The 16,510-nt window shown below is 38.8% G+C and overlaps 4 protein-coding genes across 4 annotated transcripts; 1 reads left to right on the top strand and 3 right to left on the bottom strand.

Annotated features, from left to right (window-relative positions):
• Window positions 1-1,541: 1,541 nt before the first annotated feature.
• Window positions 1,542-1,933, top strand: LOC137946836 (NAC domain-containing protein 58-like). The gene is made up of 2 exons (XM_068793129.1): window positions 1,542-1,653; window positions 1,731-1,933. Exons 1-2 carry the CDS (start codon window positions 1,542-1,544, stop codon window positions 1,931-1,933), a joined length of 315 nt encoding a protein of 104 aa, XP_068649230.1.
• A 53-nt stretch (window positions 1,934-1,986) lies between these two features.
• LOC137945251 (protein TEEBE-like) lies at window positions 1,987-5,626 on the bottom strand. The gene is made up of 2 exons (XM_068791034.1): window positions 5,205-5,626; window positions 1,987-2,703 (listed from the first exon to the last, which is right to left on the bottom strand). The coding sequence occupies exons 1-2, from the start codon at window positions 5,440-5,442 to the stop codon at window positions 2,180-2,182; spliced, it is 762 nt and encodes a 253-aa protein (XP_068647135.1). The 5' UTR covers window positions 5,443-5,626; the 3' UTR covers window positions 1,987-2,179.
• On the bottom strand, window positions 2,991-4,989 carry LOC137945543 (leucine-rich repeat receptor-like tyrosine-protein kinase PXC3). Its single transcript, XM_068791478.1, is given in 2 exon segments — window positions 2,991-3,360; window positions 3,362-4,989. Coding segments are annotated over 2 exon segments (1,890 nt in total). The 3' UTR covers window positions 2,991-3,098.
• Window positions 5,627-12,757: 7,131 nt separating the features above from the next.
• Window positions 12,758-15,482, bottom strand: LOC137945906 (protein TEEBE-like). The gene is made up of 3 exons (XM_068791988.1): window positions 15,202-15,482; window positions 13,946-14,443; window positions 12,758-13,508 (listed from the first exon to the last, which is right to left on the bottom strand). Exons 1-3 carry the CDS (start codon window positions 15,278-15,280, stop codon window positions 12,985-12,987), a joined length of 1,101 nt encoding a protein of 366 aa, XP_068648089.1. The 5' UTR covers window positions 15,281-15,482; the 3' UTR covers window positions 12,758-12,984.
• Window positions 15,483-16,510: the final 1,028 nt, after the last annotated feature.

Here is a 16,510-nt window from a genome sequence, read left to right as displayed (position 1 = left end):
ATCCTCTCTGAAAATATTTAGGAATTATATTTATGAATTATGTGTTTTAATTGCAGAGACCTCTTGGATACATAGATCAAAATAATGACATGCAAGGAGGATCTGTGAGAGAAACCCGGTATATGGATCGAACTACGGGGATGCCGCAGGATCGAACTCTTGGGTACATAGATCAAAATAATGACATGCAAGGAGGATCTGTGAGAGAAACCCGGTTTATGGATCGAACTACGGGGATGCCGCAGGATCGAACTCTTGGGTACATAGATCAAAATAATGACATGCAAGGAGGATCTGTGAGAGAAACCCGGTTTATGGATCGAACTACGGGGATGCCGCAGGATCGAACTCTTGGGTACATAGATAAAAATAATGACATGCTAGGAGGATCTGTACGAGGAACCCAGTTTATGGATCGAACTCTTGGGTATATAGATCAAAATAATGACATGCAAGGAAGATCTGTGCGAGGAACCCGGTTTGTGGATCAAACTAGGGTGACACCGCAGGATAGAACTAGCGGGATGCAGCAGGATCGAACTAAAGGGAAGCAGCAGGATCGTACTAGGGGGAAGGAGCAGGATCGAGCTAAGGGGAAGCAGCAGGATCGAACTAGCGAATAATAAGAAACTAAGCCATGTTAGCTACACAGGTGCCAAAAGCGACCTCTTGTAGCTGTGTCGTTTATTAGTTACGGGGTGGTTAAAGAAGAGATAACTGGAGGATGATTGATTCGCTTCTGGAACTACCTTCCATTAGAAGGATATCATCCGACCAGTAACTTCACTGGATCTTTAACTCTTCCGGTATTATAGTATAATCCAGTAGAATCGTCAGTGTTACGGCTGTTAAGTACACCTACTCTGGAAGGTGTCTTTATAATAATTTTTCTTTGCAAGTAGACTCGATGTACTTCAGAAAAATAAATTCCCCATATTATTTATTTTAACCAATTGTCATTGACGGACTTTGTTTTCCATTGAGATTTTTAAGTAAATCGAGGTATTAAGAAGATCTCCCGGATCGAACATAATGTACGCGACTCACTCTTATTGATTTTAGTAAAATTAAAGAAGTTTCGTCGGATAAACCGATAAGTCATGGAATAATGATAGACCCACCTGAATCTCCTCATAAATCCCTTTTTCCCAAGAAAAGAAAGATCTAGGTCTTCTTTTTTTTATGATTTATGATAGATATCAGCTTTGCGTCAATACCTGGCACATCATATACAGTTTCGCCGGATAAACCAATGAGTCCCCGGCCAGCCCCTTTCACGATCATCTTATCTATAAATAACTATATCAATTAAAGGAATACATTGGGAAATTATTCTTTTATCTAATTCTATAAGACCGTCCCTTCTTCTCGCTTTCAGGTGGCCACGAGTGCTTTGAGGAAATCAATGGCTTGTGACAGTGTCTCTCATTCGGATTTAGATTCCTCTTCTAGTTTCATATTAGAAAGAAGTGGCGAAAGAAAAAGGCCGGAAAACGATAGCCACAAAGGCAACATTAATGGCGGCATAAAGAGTTTTATCAATGTCTCCTGGGTACAGGTTCCGGCCGCTTGATAATGAGCTCATTGATTGTTATCTGAGGAATCAAATATATGATGTCGACCTCTACCAGCATAGTCCTGAATATTTTACGAGTAAGTAGGCTGGTTAATCTCTTTCGTCTTGTTTAATGCCATGTATGAGACTTCAATCTTTTATTCACGATTGACAGGCAAGTATAAACCATGGGGAGACAAAGAGTGGTACTTTTTCACCCCAAGGTATAGGAAATACCGAAACGGAAGACGCCCTAATAGAGTGGCGGGAGGTGTTGGGTACTGGAAGGCCACTCCTGCAGATAAGCAAATCATGAGCAGTCACGCCACGACAATGAAGCTTATCGCCGTTGCAGACCTCAAGACCCTTTGGAATTAACCGCAGAAAGTGTTTCAAACTCAAAGAGAAACTCAGACAACGGCACCGGAAACGACTCAGACCTCCACTTTGAGAACTTAAAACTAACATTTAGTTGATATAATTTAGAAGACAATATCACACGGAGCCAGACTTCAAGAGAGTCTGGCTTACAAAAGCAAGATAGGATGACCGTTTTGAGAAACTCTATAGATTTCAATAGTTTACCCACAATGTACGCTAATCTACATTCTGGACTTTCCTCTTTCACTTGGTGACAGGATAAACCCTAACTTGATCTAAGACGGGTCCGCAAAGGGTGCCCAGATCATCAACCTTTGTGTGGTAGAAGGAACTGAAGAACGTTATCCTTGTCCTGGCCGTAGCTGCTTTGAACACCAGACTTGCTGCTTTGTATCCACCTTTTCCGGTTGAACTATAGGGAACTTTGACGGTCTTATCGGCTGCGAAAGCTTCCACGAGCATGGATCCGTGGCAGCCATTTTTAGCATCTCCTATTACAAAAGATAGGTTGTAGGTTGCGTTGGCAACTGTTCGGAGGACCTGGGCGATGGCGCTTTCTCTTCCAGCTACGAGCTCTATCGCAGCTTTGCCGAAGGGAACGTTGTAGTGTCTTGAATCGATGTACTTTATGGCTTTGAGAGATTCAATGAGCCAACCAAGGAGTGGTGATGTCAGATCCTCTCCTCTAGGGGGCAGGAGGACTCCATTGGAGGAATTGTGGAACACATGGGGACCTTCTTCAAAGCCACTGTTCTTTACTAAGTTCTCTGAGTAAAAACGAAGAGGAAAAGAGAATAATTATAGATCGACTAGGAAGATCAATAATAAATCCTAAGAATTATTGAATCTCTGGATCTCTTTCGTGATACTGTTACAAACAAAAATTTTTATCTTTAAAGTAACCTCAGAGCTTGATTAACTCCCCTGATTTCATAAAAAATAAAAACATTTTTAATGAAAGTAGAGTCAGAGAACATCAACCGACTCGATTAGAAAAAAACTAAAAAGAACTGCAGAGACTCCACAGAGATCAGGGGTCAAAACAGAGCACGAGAAGAGGAAAATACACAGAAACTTAACAAAAAAAAACAGCTTTTGTTTCAAGAACCCTTGTTTTAATTGAAATGCTTGTAGATAGAAATATCAATATGTAGTCTAAACTTTAGAGTCGATGACCAAATGACCCAGCAACAGCACTAATGCTTCCAGTGCCTTTTGATGGGTCCAATAGCTTAGAAATCTCAACCTCTCCAACCAAAGGTTTGAAGTTGGCATCGAGGAGAATGTTAACCGATGAGATATCAAGATGGATAATTGCTACATGATGAAGGAACGTCAACCCTTCTGCTGCTCCAATTGCTATAGAAAGTCTTCGTGGCCAATCAGGCTCAAACTCGCTCCTAGTGGAATTTTGAAGAAGCTGAGACAGTACCATTAGGCATGTAGTTGTGAAGCAACAGGGCAACATCTTCATATATTACAAACCCAATGGGTCTCATCAGATTATCATGGCAGAGTTTCCCAAGCCTCTCAAGCTCCCTGATCATTTTATTCTGGTGGTGGTTTACAGTTCTATCCATTGATTTGAGCCTTTTCACAGACAGAACAAGCCCTGATGGCATAACAGCCTTGTAAACGGTGCTAAAAGCCCCAGTGAACAGTTTATTTGAATCCTTAAGAGTTGCTTTAACACAACTTTCGAAATCTACCGCTTGCTTCAAGTTCTCGACAAATATATTACTTGCTATTATGGAAGGGGGATTCTGGTTCTCGTCAATTGCATCAGATGCTGCCTTGGCAGCCATTTCTTGTTTTTCTCTCATCATGAACAACAGAACAACAACTGTCATCATGACAAAGACTGCCAAACCGGAACCGATAACTGCTAATATGATCTTGTATGACACTTTGTGATGGTTATAGTCATGATCAGTACCAAAAGAACTTCCACAGGGGGAGCTGAATGGATGACCACATAGGCCTTTATTGCCTGAAAAATTTGCACTGGAGGCCTTTTGAAAAGGTCCAAATGTAGGCACTGGACCCGTCAGCAGATTATTTGAGAAGTCCACCTCTATCAAGCTCATCATGCCCTTAAGTTCAGAGGGAATGTTTCCTGAGAGCTGGTTGTTTGAGACATCCAGCGAGACCAACTTGTCTAGCCTCCCCAGTTCACGTGGAAGTGGTCCATGAAGATGGTTGAAGCTCAAATTCAAAGATATCTGCAGATTCTTGATCCGGCCAATTTCAGGAGGGATGCTACCTGTCAAATAGTTACTACCCATTTGCAGTTCAAGCAATCTTACACAGTTCCCTATCTCATGAGGTATCTCCCCTCTGATTGAGTTCTCACTGAGATATAGAAACTGCAATCTTGACATGTTGCAGAGCTCTTCAGGAATGGTGCCATTGAATCGATTATTGCTAAGATCAAGCTTGTTAAGATTTTTACAACGCGAGAGAGACTTGGGTATGTCCCCAATTAGACTGTTGCCAGAAACAATCAACTCTTGCAGGTTCACAAGCCCCCCAAGCTCATCCGGTAAAGGCCCCATAAATCCGTTATTAACTAAGTTCAAGAGGGTGAGATTAAAACATCTAGCAAACTCTGGGACTATTTCCCCTGAAAGATTGTTATTATCTGCTTCAAAGTAGGTAAGGCTACTAATGTTACCAATATCTTTTGGAATACCCCCAACAAGCTTGTTATTCCCGATTCGAAGATTTGAAAGGCTCTTAATAGTTCCAACCAAGTCGGGAAGATTACCTTCTAAATAGTTCATAGTTAAGACTAGAACTTGTAATTTTCCAGATGCAAAAAGATTCTCAGGGATGGGGCCCACGAGCTGGTTCGAGTGAAGGTTCAGCACTTCAAGTTCAGAAAACAACCCCAGATTTTCAGGAATGCGGCCACCTAAGAAATTCTCATAGGCCGCGAAGACTCTCAACTCATTTAGACGCCCAACCCAGTTTGGGATAGTACCGTTTAATCTGTTACCAGATAATTGAAATTCTTGCAGTTTTTCAAGACTTCGTAGTTCACTGGGGATCATTCCTGTAAGCACGTTGTCTGAGAGGTTTAATGACTTGAGATTCTTTATGCTACCCAACTCAGACGGGATTGAGCTTAGGAATTGGTTTCCAGCTAAATCTAGATACTCAAGTTTAGTCAATTTCCCAAAATTATCAGGAATTGCGCCTCCGAAGCTATTAATAGAAAGATCTAACCATTTTAAAGCTTTGAGCTCTGAGATTACGGATATGTTACCTTTCAGCTCCCGGCGAGGCAGTTCAAGTCTTTCAACCGATCCGTTCGAGTTGCATCTTATTCCAATCCAAGCGCAGTAGTCAGGATTTTTCACATCCCAACCCAAAACCGACAGCTCTTTCTGAAGGGCAAACATTGTTGACTGATCGCTATGCTGAGAAGATACAAGCTGGCTGATCACCGAAAAGCATAGTGGTAAAAGACAGAACCAACGGATAAGGGCCATCAGTGGGTTCATGTGTTGTGCAAGCTAAGCTTCGATCAAAAAGACCCCCTTTCCATCAAGAAATCATCTCTTCCCTCAGACCCATTTATCACCAAAAGGATAGAAGGAAGGGCTACATAATACTATAACAGCTTGTCTCTGTGTCAGTCATCAAGAATAACAAGATAGGAGACAGAACTGAGAGCTCCCAAAGTGAAGAAACTCCTCCTCGTTAGAAAATCAAACGACCGATTGCTGGTTGCAGTTAATCCGGTCCGACAAATGCTACTTTGCCTAGAAGCAAAGTGACAATGACTTGAGAATGAGAACCAGTTTTCCTCGCAACACCCTCTGTACATGGGTACAAAGATTCTCCTTTTGCCCAAAAAAGGGAAAAAGAAAAGCCCCGACGAACTCCTATTCTTTTACTGGAAAAACCATGACCACTGAAGAAAACCTATGTTCATTATCGAAAATGTTTCTTTCCTCAAAGCTTCCGCCTGCTGGTCCCTGCGGTTACAATGTCAGCACCCTCCACAAATTTATTTACAGCCCAATTTTCTTACTTTACAAAAGAAAACTTCGTCATGGAGATGGTGAACAAGGTTTCATCAGCTCCGGGACTCACAACGGCTTCCTTTCATTCTCATAACAAGCACCAAAAACCACGAAACTCGAAACCAGACGAGAAGCCCAGCTAAAAAATCCCACTTCTGTTAGAGCCGCTCCAGTACCGCTCAGAGACGAGCCAGCTTTCTCTGGTCTCTAATAAATGAAAGCCTTGTTCCTGCAAAAGGGTGGCAAGTTCGGTCACGAGAAAAGCGCAGCGCTGGTCAATACGTCAGTCAACAGAAGATCTCCAGCGGAACAATTATACTTTCAGCCTTTCAGGGTGAGAGAGATTGGGTCTCCAACTAGATCCCATTTTTTTTTTTTTCTGTTTTTTTTTTAATGTAGGCCTACTAATTCTACCCCGATCCTAAAAAGTTCATATTAGTTTCTTCCCGAATTAAAAGATTTTCTTTTAAAACTGTTCATCGCAGCTTGACACATATTCCCGGATCGCAAGAGCTCATTAGAAGTGGTTTTCCGCATCAATTAGCATAACAATTTAGGAACCTACTTTATTCCAGAAATCGGTAATCCAGTTCTTTTGACTGGTTATTATTTGATTTGATCCGTTCAAAACCTGCAACAAAGAGATCATATGTATCCAGCAAAAGAAAGCAGAACTAAACCTCGGGAACCAAAGGTCTCTCTTGTTTGCTCTCATATGTTTTCTTCGGCATCCAACCAAACAAACAGACCTTTGGAACCCGTCCAAAAGAAAATAAAATAAAAGAAAAAGGGAGATAAAGTTATTTTTTGTTGTTTGGCTGCAGAGAATCATTAAGATAAGAGAAAATAGGTTCTCTCTTAATTAATAAATTCTCTTACAAAATAATAGAATTTGGGGAGAGAATGAAAAAAAAAAAAACTTGAGAGAAAATTTTAATCATCAAAATATTAAAATATTACAATTTTTTTTTTTTCATTTTCCATGTGTATTGTAACTAGAGAAACTATTTTCTCTTCTATTATCTCATTTTCTATGGGTATCCAAATAAAATAAAATAAACCTCTTTTCTTTTATTTTATTTTCTATTTCTCTTTCTCTTCTCTTCCTCTTTTCTCTCCACTTTTTGTTCTCCAAACACAACCTAAGGGATTAATTAGGAGATATTTATAATTAAACTAAACCAAATATGAGGGATAAATTACATTATAATATCAATTTAATTAATTAGTTATAATTTATACCATCAATTAAATATTCAATTCAAACAATTATTTTATTAATTAACTAGAAATATTTAATTATTTATTAAAATAATTATTTAATTGATTTTATTATGTTATGCAAATAATAAAATAATTATTTTATATTTTGTTTGAATAATTAAACTAGCTAAACCTAAAATTTAAATTAGGTCAAATTTTAATAAATTTAATTTAAACACTTTAAGTCATAATTAACTTTTGAGTAGTCTCTTAAATTAAGCGGATTTTAGTTTTCTTAGATTATGACATCAAATCGAGGCTCGATTAGGCCGTTTTCTATTGGGACATTTATCAAAATACTATATTTCAAATTTTAATTTACCAAAATATCAAGGTCCAAAATTTATTTCCCTGACTTTCGGATTTCAACTTTGATCGTTCATTCAGAGTGGTCAACTCTCCATGTTAGCACACTTATCCTACATATCACCACATCATCCTACACATTAGCAAACCCTAAAAACTCCATTTCATCTTTGGTCCCATTAGTGCACTTTGAAAATGAAAGTGACCCAAAACCCATTAGTATGCGTTGGAAGTGGTGAGTGAAAGTGAATTAGATAGGTGATTCATTTTTACTTGTGCGCTCACTCATTCTCGTACTCTTGCATTTGAATATTAAAAATAAAAATTTTGTTTATATTTTTTTATATTTTTAATTAAATTAAATTTCTTAATCTATTTTTAATTATTTATTACTAAAAGAATAAATTTATCTTAGTTTATTAAGAAAATATAAATTATATTATAAAATTAAATCTATAAGTGTAAATTTATATAATAAAATATCCTTAGATATTACAACAGTAACAATTTGATTAAGTATTTTGATTATAAAAGCAAGTATTTTTAATCATTTATATATATAATTTAAAAATTAAATATTAAAAATGTTTATTTATTTAAAAATATTTAAATTTTATTTTATTCTACTCAAGTAAAACTATATAAAATAAAATTTAAATCTATTAGCATAATTTAATATAATTAAATACCCTCTTTTTTATTTATATAAATTCCTTGTTTTTAATATTATATTTAATGACAATTTTAAGAGAGAGAATTTAGATATTTTAAAAGTAACAATTTGATTAACATTTGCACATCATATAAGTAAGGATTTTTAATCAAATAAATAAATAATATTAATTTATTTAAATTATTTATTAAGTTAAAACTAGTGAAAATCTATTTAAAAAAAACTTTGTTATAAAATCAAATCTATAAAATTTAATTTTTTATAATAAAACTCCCTCTTTTTATTTTTATATTTTAAAAATCTTAATATTATATTTAATTACTATTATAATAGTGAGAATTTAGATATTAAAAAATAAAAATTGCATTAAACATTTGGATATTATAAAAATCAAATTTGTTTAAGTGTTTAATTTTTTATATTTTTCATTAAGTAAATTTACATAATTTATTTTTTTAAATTATTTATTAATTCAAACAAGTTAAAATCTATCTTAACTTATTAATAAAAAAATTTAATAAAACTACTTTATAAAAGTTAAATCTATTAGAATATTTTTATTAATAAATTTCTTCTATAATTTCTATTATTCTTTTCACTATACAAAATTACTTTACCGTATACTTTATATTGAACACATTAACGCAAAAACAGTAATTCGATTTCGCCGTTTTTCTCTTTAGATTTCTTAAAAACCTAAAACTCTAAACTTGTAATTGTCACCTCCACCCATTACCCTCAAAGCTCCATACGCCTTGGTAGTTTTTTATTGGGCTTTAAACATTCATGTCATTCTTCCTCCCGTTAGTCTTTTGTGGGCTTGGGCCGAACACACCTGGACCCTTTGCGCGGCTTTTCCGCTTATAAGTAAGGGTGGACTTGTAATTGAACAACCAGCTGAGAATCAATCAAATAAGGAAGTATAATCAGGGAGAATCAATCAAATAAGGAAGTATAGTCTCATCCAAACTGTAACAACTGATTATAAAAACCTAACAGAGCATCCTTGACCCTAAAGCTTACGTCTTCCTTCTTCATCCTTCAGCCTCGTTATCTATTTTCGTTAGTTCGTTAGCAACGTCGAAGCCCCAAAAAGAGAGAGAGATGGGACGTGCGTCTTCTTCCAAGCAAGAAGAGCCAGCTGAAACCTCTTTGGCGACTAATGCTGATGTTGGTGAAATCGTGGAATGGCAGAACGAGGAGCAGTCAGACACAGAAGTCACTATAGTGAAGAAAAACGAGAACAATGTCGACGACAACTACTGGATGCTCTCGCTGTTACCTGCCGGATACAGGTTCTGCCCTAAAGATGAAGAGCTCGTAAAATCGTATCTGATGAAGAAGGTTATGAACGAGAAGCTGCCTCTGAATAGAATCTACGACGTCAACCTCTACAACTACAGTCCTTGCGACCTTGCACGTAAGTAACCAAAAACCCTGCTCGTTTCCGAGTTTCTCTGATACCCATGGCTCTCCAATGTTTGCTCACGTTAGCGTTCATGATTGTCATTGACAGGGGATTGCAAACCCTGGACCGACCACGAGTGGTACTTCTTTACTCCGAGGGATCGAAAGTATCCTAATGGGAAAAGGCCCAACAGAGCGGCTCGAGGTGGGTACTGGAAGGCTACCGGAGCGGATAGGAAAGTCACGGAAGGAAACAACGTGATCGGAGAAAGAAAATCTTTGGTTTTCTATCATGGAAAAGCAATGAAAGGGACAAAATCCGATTGGATTATGCACGAGTTCAGAATCGATGGTCTTCCGGAGAACACCAGTACAAGAACGGATTCCAACATGAGGGTAAGTCGCTCTCATCTTTCTCAGCCGTACTTGCTGCAGCTAATCAATAGAATTATTCCCATTCCCCTTCGATATTCAACATGAGAAACCCTAGTGTGTTACTTACGACGGATTAACCTGAAAGAATTTGATCTTTTTCGTTTTTTTTTTCTTTCTTTCAACGTACACATTAATATTTTGAAACAATAGGAAAGTTGGATGGAATATTAGGAGTCTTCTCTACCTTCACTTCACTTGTGTAATAGACCTCTGTAATCCTCTCGTCTTATTTATTTGTTTCATGTCTCCAGCTAGATGATTGGGTCCTCTGTAGAATTTACGAAAAGAAGCCAAAAAAAAACTCAGAAGACAAAGTAAAGGACGAGAAGGAAAAGTCCGTCGATGACCACCCGCCGGCGTCGCAGCCAGCACTCCAAGTCGCCATTAGGGATGCACGTACCGAAACACCGAGAGTATCCTCGGAGTGCGTGATCCTTCCGCCTTCCCCACCCAAGTCGATGGAGTCAGTGAACTTGCCGGGCAGTAATGACCCGGATATATTTCCCCAGCACAATTACTCCCAATTCTGGTCTGAGGACAATCGTGAGCTCGTGTCTAGAGGCGACCTGATCTTCACACCCATTGACAGCTTCGGCAATCAAGATTATATTGATCAATTCTGTTCCCAGCCAGAAACAATGACTGGCTTCGTAGATGATTCTCTCTTTCCTTTCGAGAGCTACGATGGTCAATCACAGTATGGATTCATCGACACGAATCAGGGGTGTGTTAACAATTTTGCTGCGGGTATTCTTCCTCCAGCTGGTTCCGATAACGGTTATATGGCTTCTCGCTGGAACAATTTTTCTCCGGTCAACTTCAACTGTCAGCTCCCTCCTCCGGATGCATTAATCCTTAATCCAACTCCCGTGAGCGAGGTAATTTCAATAGTCTTCTCTTCTCTCTCCAGTTCGTTAGAGATATACATTCTGAATGTAGGCAATCCACTTATGCTCGAAATCTTCAGTTACTTCTAGTTTCTTCGCTTTTATCCTCTCTGAAAATATTTAGGAATTATATTTATGAATTATGTGTTTTAATTGCAGAGACCTCTTGGATACATAGATCAAAATAATGACATGCAAGGAGGATCTGTGAGAGGAACCCGGTTTATGGATCGAACTACGGGGATGCCGCAGGATCGAACTCTTGGGTACATAGATCAAAATAATGACATGCTAGGAGGATCTGTACGAGGAACCCAGTTTATGGATCGAACTCTTGGGTACATAGATCAAAATAATGACATGCAAGGAAGATCTGTGCGAGGAACCCGGTTTGTGGATCAAACTAGGGTGACACCGCAGGATAGAACTAGCGGGATGCAGCAGGATCGAACTAAGGGGAAGCAGCAGGATCGTACTAGGGGGAAGGAGCAGGATCGAGCTAAGGGGAAGCAGCAGGATCGAACTAGCGAATAATAAGAAACTAAGCCATGTTAGCTACACAGGTGCCAAAAGCAACCTCTTGTAGCTGTGTCGTTTATTAGTTACGGGGTGGTTAAAGAAGAGATAACTGGAGGATGATTGATTCGCTTCTGGAACTACCTTCCATTAGAAGGATATCATCCGACCAGTTACTTTACTGGATCTTTAACTCTTCCGGTATTATAGTATAATCCAGTAGAATCGTCAGTGTTACGGCTGTTAAGTACACCTACTCTGGAAGGTGTCTTTATAATAATTTTTCTTTGCAAGTAAACTTGATGTACTTCAGAAAAATAAATTCCCCATCCCTATTTTTTATTTAAACCAATTGTCATTGACGAACTTTGTTTTCCATTGAGATTTTTAAGTAAATCGAGGTATTAAGAAGATCTCCTGGATCGAACATAATGTACGCCACTCACTCTTATTGATTTTAGTAAAATTAAAGAAGTTTCGTCGGATAAACCGATAAGTCATGGAATAATGATAGACCCACCTGAATCTCCTCATAAATCCCTTTTTCCCAAGAAAAGAAAGATCTAGGTCTTCTTTTTTTTATGATTTATGATAGATATCAGCTTTGCGTCAATACCTGGCACATCATATACAGTTTCGCCGGATAAACCAATGTAGATCATCTTATCAATAAATAACTGTATGTATCAATTAAAGGAATACATTGGGAAAATCTAATTCTATAAGACCGTCCCTTCTTCTCGCTTTCAGGTGGCCACGAGTGCTTTGAGGAAATCAATGGCTTGTGACAGTGTCTCTCATTCGGATTTAGATTCCTCTTCTAGTTTCATATTAGAAAGAAGTGGTGAAAGAAAAAGGCCGGAAAACGATAGCCAAAAAGGCAACATTAATGGCGGCATAAAGAGTTTTATCAATGTCTCCTGGGTACAGGTTCCGGCCGCTTGATAATGAGCTCATTGATTGTTATCTGAGGAATCAAATATATGATGTCGACCTCTACCAGCATAGCCCTGAATATTTTACGAGTAAGTAGGCTGGTTAATCTCTTTAGTCCGTCGATGACCACTCTGTCTCCCCAAGGTATAGGAAATACCGAAACGGAGGACGAACTAATAGAGTGGCGGGAGGTGTTGGGTACTGGAAGGCCACTCATGCAGATAAGCAAATCATGAGCAGTCAGGCCACGAAAATGAAGCTTATCGCCGTTGCAGACCTCAAGACCCTTTGGAATTAACCGCAGAAAGTGTTTCAAACTCAAAGAGAAACTCAGACAACGGCACCGGAAACGACTCAGACCTCCACTTTGAGAACTTAAAACTAACATTTAGTTGATATAATTTAGAAGACAATATCACACGGAGCCAGACTTCCAGAGAGTCTGGCTTACAAAAGCAAGATAGGATGACCGTAGCTCTATAGAGTTCAATAGTTTACTCTATAGATTTCAATAGTTTACTCTATAGAGAAACTCTATAGATTTCAATAGTTTACTCACAATGTACGCTAATCTACATTCTGGACTTTCCTCTTTCACTTGGTGACAGGATAAACCCTAACTTGATCTAAGACGGGTCCGCAAAGGGTGCCCAGATCATCAACCTTGGTGTGGTAGAAGGAACTGAAGAACGTTATCCTTGTCCTGGCCGTAGCTGCTTTGAACACCAGACTTGCTGCTTTGTATCCACCTTTTCCGGTTGAACTATAGGGAACTTTGACGGTCTTATCGGCTGCGAAAGCTTCCACGAGCATGGATCCGTGGCAGCCATTTTTAGCATCTCCTATTACAAAAGATAGGTTGTAGGTTGCGTTGGCAACTGTTCGGAGGACCTGGGCGATGGCGCTTTCTCTTCCAGCTACGAGCTCTATCGCAGCTCTGCCGAAGGGAACGTTGTAGTGTCTTGAATCGATGTACTTAATGGCTTTGAGAGATTCAATGAGCCAACCAGGGAGTGGTGATGTCAGATCCTTTCCTTTAGGGGGCAGGAGGACTCCATTGGAGGAATTGTGGAACACATGGGGACCTTCTTCGAAGCCACTGTTCTTTACTAAGTTCTCTGAGTAAAAAGGAAGGGGAAAAGAGAATAATTATACATCGACTAGGAAGATCAATATTAAATCCTACGAATTATTGAATCTCTGGATCTCTGTCGTGATACTGTTACAAACAAAAAATTTTATCTTTAAAGTAACCTCAGAGCTTGATTAACTCCCCTGATTTCAACAAAAATAAAAACATTTTTAATGAAAGTAGAGTCAGAGAACATCAACCGACTTGATTAGAAAAAAACTAAAAAGAACTGCAGAGACTCCACAGAGATCAGGGGGTCAAAACAGAGCACGAGAAGAGGAAAATACACAGAAACTTCACAAAAAAAAAACAGCTTTTGTTTCAAGAACCCTTGTTTTAATTGAAATGATTGTAGATAGAAACATCAATATGTAGTCTAAACTTTAGAGTCGATGATTAAAAGAGAACAAACGTCAGGCATACCTCTTGTGGGCATAGGTGGATACAGCTCCTTGATCGCAACAGCATCAATTAGAGGACCGCATGCGGGATCTTCTTGAACTCCCTGGTTGTGAAATGTTATTTTGACAACTTTCGAGGAAGCTCTGAAGCCAAAAGCATATGTATCACCGCCATTGCTACTGTAGAGGGTCTGCAGGGGAAGGTCACCAGAAATGGGAGGGACAGAGACCTTGAGAACTTCATCCTGGGCGCAGGTTCTCGAAGCGCTGAAGGTGATAGCATAGAGAGTGTTATTCTTAACAGGAACTGGCTGGCTGATTGAGGCTTCATTTCCAAGCCGGACGGCATGGTCACCATGTGGCACCGCGAAGAACATACCACCAGGTTGAGGTCCACCGGAAATGTACTCGACGAGCCCATCAATTTCCCACTTGGGAAGGGCGTACTTGCCACGGATTACTGTCTTGTTGAGGTCCGACGACTTTGGGGGTACTTCAAAGTTGCCATTTGGGAGCAGAGCTGCAGAAAACGGAAAACACGAAGTTAAAAAAGGCTCATCAGATGCAAACATGGAGCACGAGCTGAACCTACTCACTGAAGAAGGAGAACAACGGACAGAAAGAAGGTTTGGTGGTAAACCCCATTCGAGATGAAGATAAAAATAAATTCTTTATGGAGATCTCATAAGAAACAGAGGTATAACAATTGTGTTCTCATCAGAAAAGCAGAGTGTAAACCCTACAAAGCTTTCTTCCTGTGTAGAAACCGAGTTGCTTCTTCATTTTTCAGCTCAAGTAAGCTTCCGAGTTAAATATACAGTTCCACCTCTTCGATAGAACAACATATATGAAAACGGATCAAATGTATCAAGGCATCACTTCAACCCGTAGAACCCCTAGAAATTTCGGTAAAAAAGCAAAATCTGGCAACATCAAAAGCGGGCATTTTGAAGGTGAGCCAATGGAAAGTGATTCCTTTTTTTGTGAAAAAGAAACCCTTATGAGCTTAGACAAGCATTGCCTAGCAATAAAAATCCTCTACCAAAAAAACAGAAAAAGTAACGAAAAAACCCAAAACAAAGATCTCCAGTACAGGCATTCGAAAGATTCAAAGAATTAATAGGGGAAAAAGTTCGGGTTGATTACTTTCTTACTCCAGCTAAAAACAGAACCAGCGGAAGGAGAAGAGGAAAATCAGACTCACACATACCCAACACTCTGAATCAGAGAGAAACACTAAATACAGAGAAAGATATCATGTTGAGAAAAGATGATTACCACGATCGTATATTTTAGCTGCAAGAGCAGAACTGACTAACAGGAGGACGGAGAGAAGAAGGAGAGGTCTGGAAGCCATTGTTGATGAGATCAAAGAGCAAGTAGGCACACTGGAAAGGATGAGCTCCTGAGTATATTTTATAGCAGAAAAGGACCGAATGGCAAGGCCTTGCGCGATTACACACGGGACCGGTGACCAGCCAAATGAAAAATCCCCGATCTTCGCGGCGGCCCGGGAGGCAGGCCGCAACTGATGATAAAAGTCATGTCGGTGATGCGATGGGTGATGGCGCTTTTCGCTTTTCCTCTACCTGTGCCATGTATCACCCTCGGTGAGATCCTGCGTGGACGACCCCCTCAGAATGACCGTTATTGTGATTACTGCTAATTAATTACCAAATTATGTGGACACCACCCTGAAGCCGACGGATCCCATAGGCCTCGCCAGCACCATTTGACTAATTAATTCCACGATGTTGCTCGTTTGTTTCCACAAATCCCGAGCTTTATTAAAGCTTCTACATTAATAAAGACTGGACTCATTTTCTGGATCCGCTTTCCTTAGAATAAAATGAAACGATCCACTTTACAAAGTATTGTAATGACCAAAGGGACACGAAGGATCGAAAATGACCTCTTTTGGTTGTAAAGACACATATATCATGGACAAAAGCAACCAAAAAATCGAAGATCATAATTGTACTTTACATAACTGTTATGTGAAGTTGAGTTAAAACCTATTCCAAAATGACTGATCAACTTAAGAAATTTTTTTACCAACTAATAAACTTATTTTTGTATTCACTAATATATATGGGACTATTCCTTAATAATCTCCCTGACACGTAGGTTCTCTTTTGTAGACCTACAAGTGGATATCCTAAAATGACTAGCCATCTTAGTAAACCCTTTTTTTCTAACTAATAAACTCAACATAATTATTCTCACTAATTCATGTGGGATTGTTCCTTAATATTCCCCCTCACTTGTAGCTGTCTGGGCTCTTACATGTAAAGTTACAAAAGAGAGCCTAAACATAATAAGGAGTGTTAAGGAATAATCTCATATGGATTAGTGATAACAAGTTTATTAATTGAGAAAAAGGTTCCTCATTTGACTAGTCATTTTAGAATGAGTCTTGGACCCAATTTTACATGGTATCATAATAAATACTTATATGTGGGATCCACCCAAATTATCCACATGTAGAGTAACAAAAGAGTGCCTACACGTGAGGGAAAGTATCAAGGAATAGTCCCATATGGATTAGTGAGTACAAGTTTATTAATTAGAATAAAGGTTACTCGGT

This window comes from Aristolochia californica, unplaced genomic scaffold (assembly GCF_029961685.1).
Source record: "Aristolochia californica isolate CCGP_79_NKW_82.1479 unplaced genomic scaffold, dmAriCali1.0.hap1 SCAF_12, whole genome shotgun sequence".
Classification (NCBI taxonomy): Eukaryota; Viridiplantae; Streptophyta; class Magnoliopsida; order Piperales; family Aristolochiaceae; genus Aristolochia; species Aristolochia californica.
Note: the sequence above shows the minus strand (reverse complement) of the source record. Positions and strands in the feature narration are given on the sequence as shown.